This window comes from Vespa mandarinia, chromosome 13 (assembly GCF_050613455.1).
Source record: "Vespa mandarinia isolate Hongniang chromosome 13, ASM5061345v1, whole genome shotgun sequence".
Taxonomy (NCBI): domain Eukaryota; kingdom Metazoa; phylum Arthropoda; class Insecta; order Hymenoptera; family Vespidae; genus Vespa; species Vespa mandarinia.
In genome coordinates, this window is record NC_140822.1 from 2,612,501 (window position 1) to 2,618,598 (window position 6,098).

Sequence of the window (6,098 nt, forward strand, 5' to 3'; positions counted from 1 at the left end):
GCAGTTTATGGGGTTCTAACTGTCAGTGTCAACGGATGGGTCTCTTCCAAAAATGGGGTTAAATTGGACGATTATACAACACCCCTTAAATGACCCTGATGATCACACTATACCAAATCCAATACTCTTATATTTCATTTCCTTTTACATTGTATAACCCTTCCAACCCAGCCTTCCTCCTCCTCCTTCTTCTCCTTCTCCTCCTCCCCCTTCATCCTTATGTCAAAACTCGAAAATGACTACAACAAAATGGAGACAAAAAAATATTATAATAATATAATAATAATAATAATAATAATTATTATTATATATATATATATAAATATTAATATATATACATATTATTATTGTTATTATTATATAATGATAATGCGATTCTAAATGATAATTAATAATTATAATGAAAACATTGACAGAAGAAATACTCTGCGCGCGAACGCGAATCCATTAATTCGACGTTCGATCAATGATCTATCCTTTATTTAATCGTACTTTTATGTCTAATTCATTTGTTATTATTATTATTATTATTATTATTATTATTATTATTATTATTATTATTGTTTTTTTGTTTCACTTTTTTTTTTTTTACTAATTCGTCACTGAATTTTATTCATTCGTTCTTCGCGATTTTCTTCCTCGTCGATTCACGACAATATTCTATCGTGAATTTTTTTTTTCCCTCTAATCTCTAGTCAGATTATTAATTTTATTATTACATTTTTTATTTATATACATATTATATATACATATATGTATATGTATATGTATGTATTTTTATTTATAGATATACGTCTAAATATGAAATGATTGTTATATAATAGAATCGAATGATACCTCTTTTATTTTCTAATCTCTGATTAAATATTTCAATTCTTTTCATTTCTTCTCGTCTTTTATTTATTTATTTATTTATTTATTTATTTATTTATTTATTTTTTTTTTTTTATTAATTCTAACCTTAAACATTAATTTCTTCTAATCTAATTGCTATTTATATTTCTTATCCGTACGATTGGAATAAGAAATTTCTAATACACTTATGCGATAGACTGTCCATAATTTTTTTGTTCTTTTTTTATTTTTCGTTCGATTAGAAGAAAAAAGAAAAAAGAAAGAGAAAGAAAAAAAAGAAAATAATTATTTAATCGATTTTTGTCAAGAACGTCGAAGAATATAATCTTTCCTATGAACTACCTCGTCTCCAATTGTTCGATTCTCTTTCTCTCTCTCTCTCTCTCTCTCTCGCTCTCTCTCTGTCTGTCTGTCCCACTTTTTCTTTCCTTTCTTTCTCTCTTTCCCTCTCTCTTTCTCTCTTCCTGACGATATTCACTCTACAAATTCCAAGAACAACAACAACAACAACAACAACAACAACAACAACAACAACAACAACAACAACAATAGCAACACGTAGTTCTATCCACTGTATATCCTGGGAATAGGATCAAAGGATCAGAGTCAATTCAACGAAAACCATGAAGGAATCCAATCCGTGGTGCGATATCATCGAGGAGGATAAAAAAATATTATCTTGACGATATAAAATCTGAATAATATCATCATCGTTTTTTTTTTTCTTCACGCGCTTAAACAATTCAATTGATTTTTGCGGATTTCCTTTCCTTCGTCGTATATGATCCTCCATGAAAGAAGGAAAGAAAAAAAGGAATGAAAGAAAGAAAGAAAAAAAGAAAGGAAAAAGAACAAAACAAGAAATAAATAAATCAATAGAAATACTCAACATTGAGAAGGATTAATTAAATGAGAACGAAGATTCATCGAAGACCACGCAACGTCGTTTTTAATTTAAACAAACTAAAAACGAAGAGGAAATGATAGATAGGGGAAAAAACAAACAAACGAACAAACAAACAAGATGCAGCGTGAATTTTATTTTTCCTTTTTTTTTTCTTTCTCTCTTTTTCTTTTTCTTTTTTTTTTTTTTTTTTTTTTTGCTTCTACGTATTCTAATTTTCTCGTCTATTTTTGATTAGATTTTTCTTGCGGCCTAATGCTTCCCAAATCCTTTATTCGCGAGCAACGACGAACAATGGGATATATGTAATGAAAAAAATAAATGAATAAATAAATAAACAAATAAATATATATATATATATATAAATATATATACTACCCGAGAAGTGTTTCTTCTTTTTCTATTTCCTTTTTCTTTTTTTCTTTTCTAAAGATTTATACGATGCTTCCCGAATGCTTGTGAAGGAACATTGTATGGCAGAACGTTGTAAATTTTGTCAGGGAAAATTAGATGCGGAGGGAATGATAATAAAAAAAAAAAAAATAAATAAATAAATAAATAAAAGAAAAGAAAAGAAATTGGCAGCGATGACTTTTCAAAAAGTAGGAGAGTGAAAATTCGAAGATTAAAAAAAAATAGAATGAAATAAAAATGAAAAGAAAGAAAGAAAGAAAGGAAGGAAAAGAGAAGAAACGCAAAGCAAGGAGATCCGAATAGAATATCTATATCTATATTCGCGCAGATACAGCATCTTTGAATTTAAATACGACACGCTCATTTCAATTGATATATAATTTAAGTGAAAAAGAAAAAAGGGAAAAGAAAAAAGACAGAAAAGGACGAAAAAAAAAAAGAATTATAAAATTAAAAAGATTTCAAGATAAAACAATAATGTATGTAATTCACGCATTGTATCCGAAGATGGATGTAAACGTACTGATGTATATCATATGAAAATATAATATATATTATATATGTATGTATATGATTTATTTCTAATCTAAACACATAAACAATAATAAATTTTATCATTTATTTATAACAATATTAATTAAACAATAACATTATTCAGATACATAAACAATTTTTTTTTATTAATTAATAAAAATTGTCCGATTTGCAAAATGTTAATTTAAAAATTTTAAATAACCATACATATCGTACTTACGTACATACATACACATATACACACATACGCACATATACATATACATGCATGTATATTTTAATCAATGTAGGAAAAATTGAAAAATAAATTGGAGATAAACCAACAAAAAAGAAAGGAAAAAAAAAAAAGCTAATATATTATACATAGGCAAACACGCATGCACGCACATACACATATATAGATCTATATACGTAGATAAATCTTTAGATGTCGTATAGATAAATCTTTAGATCTTTAGATGTCGTACAAGTTGGAAGGTTAAACGAGTTAAACTTTCGAGTTAATGTGATCTAAGTTTTCTAACTCTACTTCGACCTCGAAATTATACATTCATTTCGTATCATAAATTTTCTCTTTATTATCATAGAACGGGTGTTTCAATAAAACGTTCCAATCGATAAACAAAATGATAATTCTATATATCAATGTTTTCCATTGATAAGATCCTATGGTTAATAATATCTTTAGGAAAATTAGATATTATTAGAAAATTTATTATTAGATTCGTTATTCGAGGTCTCCTCGATCATGTTTTTCTCTTCGTAAAAGCACACCATCTTATTCTCCGGTAAATTTACTTATTCGTTCGTCCTTTAAAAGCTCTTATTGTCTTCGAGATAAAAGCACTTTTGTTATCATTAAATTTATCAACGTTAAATTAAAATTTTCAAATTTATCCGCGTGCAATATCATATACAAGATTTAACATTTATATTTCAAGATATAAAAGGATAAGAAACAATTTGATTTTCAATATTGATTTCAAAATTCATTGTGAAAAAAGAAAAATAATAATAATAATAATAATAATAAATGATTTTACGTTTAATTATATAACAAAAATTAATTCGATAAAAATACTAAGGAACAATTTCATTTGTAATAATGTATCCATTTGTAATATTAATTTCTAATGATAATTAACTAAACAATTTTTAATTAAAATTTATAAACGTTTTCTTTACCGTTCTCAAAAAAAAAAAAAATAAATAAATAAAAAAATAAAACGATATAGAAATATAATAAATAAATAATTGACGATTAGAGACTAAAAATATCAAAGAGTATGATAAGATTAGATAATTAATATATAATATATAAATTAGGAAAAAGAGTGAAAGAGTGAGAAAGAGATAGAGAGAACGATTAAAGAAAGATTATTATAAAAGTATTAAAAAAAAAAAAAAATTATATAATATTAGACAATTGGGATGATAATATAAATTTTGATAAAATAGGATACGTATTTTACTGTTAGTAGATTCTAAAATGTTCGTGTACTTTATTGGTAGAGAAACTCATGGTAATTGTTTTTTTAGGTCATCTTGTGCGTGCAAGTTTTGTTCTCTCTCTCTCTCTCTCTCTCTCTCTCTTTCTCTCTTTTTCTTTCTCTCTTTACAGTTATTATCAGCACGTACTAACGTTCTAATCTAATTTAGGATAATAAATATCTCGAGGACATACACACACACACACACACGCACGCACACACACGCGCGCACACACACGTGCACACACGTGCATACATACATGCAAACACACATAAATATAAACATTATTTAGTCGTTCTTATATTTTTCCTATTTTCTTTTCAACTTTTTTATTTGTCCTTTTAAAGTTTCTCTTTTTACGAGATGAAACATTATTTTCATTTTCACGAGCAACCTTTATTTTTATTTTTATAAATAACTAAAGCCGAGTGTTGATAGTGATGGGATTTTCTAAAGCTTGACCTTGATGAATTACACAATATACACATCGATATAAATTCGTAATTATCGTCTCTTATTATCGTAATGACTTTCTATCAGAATAGAATTTGATTTGAATTAAATTATTTGTAAAATATAATTATTACAATAATTCGATATTCTCGATGATCAAAAAAAATTATTATTAAAAAGAAAAAACAAAAATTACGTTCAATAGCTTTAGCAATTCCGAATCGTTTGTAGAAATAAAAAATTTGCAAATAAACAAATAAAAAGAATAAAGATAATCAAAAGAATGCTTGTAAATAAATAAACAAATAAATAAATAAATTAAGAAAGAAAGAAAGAAAGAAAGAAAGAAAGAAAGAAAGATAAATGAATAAATGCAAAATAATAATTTGTTAATTATTATATAAATATAATTTTTTTTTTATTATTATATATAGTTACATTTTTTTTTTTTTTTTATAATAACTTTAACGAAATTTAATCATCCATTAGATTCTAGACTCTATTATAATTAGTTCAAAATAAAGAAGCGAGAGAGAGAGAGAGAGAGAGAGAAAAAGAGAGGAGAAGAGAAGGGAGAGAGGGGAATATATTTACCAAAGTAAAATCCATAAATAGTTCTACATGAGACTTTCACGTGGAAAATTGCAATGACGTACATATAAGTCAACGTAAACGATTGAGAGTATGTCATCTAAGAGACATGCTAAGAGATAAACCTAATCCATTTAGGACACACAATTATTTCTCTCTAATCAATATCATAAATCGTTTGGAATTATTCTAAATCTGAAAATCAAACGTTGAATACATTCTAATTAAATAACTATATATTATTTAATAATTAGACGGATTTAGATCATTATCATCCTATTAAATATCTAAATCCATTTTGTCCAATCAGTATTTATATTAAACGTTGAACAATCGTCGATACAATTTTTTTTTTTTTTTTACAATAATATCGTTTAATTATTTTTTTTTTTTTTTTTTTTTATTAAAGATGAACTGTCGAACTCGTTCTTTTTATTTTCTTTTATTTTTTGTTTTTTCTCTTCCTTTTTCTTTCTACAATTTCATTCAACAAACTTTAATCATTAAATGATTGAAAATAAATTAATTCCAATTGAGAAACAATATTTATCTGACGAATTGATACAATTTCATTTAATGATATTAACGTTAAATAATAACGTTAATTAAATTTCTCCTTGAACGAATTAATACATAATCCATCCATATATATATATATATATATATATATATATATATATAATATAATTATTCGATAAATTAAAAATAACATTATTTTCATCTGAATTATCATTATAAAATCATATTAAAATTGAACGAAGCGAATATACACTAACATATATATATATATATATATTAACATATATATATATATATATATATAATAATGAGAAGTAATGCACATAAAAGAGAAGCA

The 6,098-nt window shown here is 25.0% G+C and overlaps 1 protein-coding gene across 2 annotated transcripts in view; it reads left to right on the forward strand.

Annotated features, from left to right (window-relative positions):
* LOC118444241 (xibalbin-1) overlaps positions 1 to 562 on the forward strand; it is an 8,930-nt gene extending 8,368 nt beyond the window's left edge. For both annotated transcript variants that reach the window (XM_035872326.2, XM_035872327.2), the window contains exon 3: positions 1 to 562. This exon is cut by the window's left edge. In XM_035872326.2, the coding sequence (XP_035728219.1) occupies positions 1 to 62 (62 nt within the window). In that variant the 3' untranslated portion in view covers positions 63 to 562.
* The last annotated feature ends 5,536 nt before the right edge of the window (positions 563 to 6,098 follow it).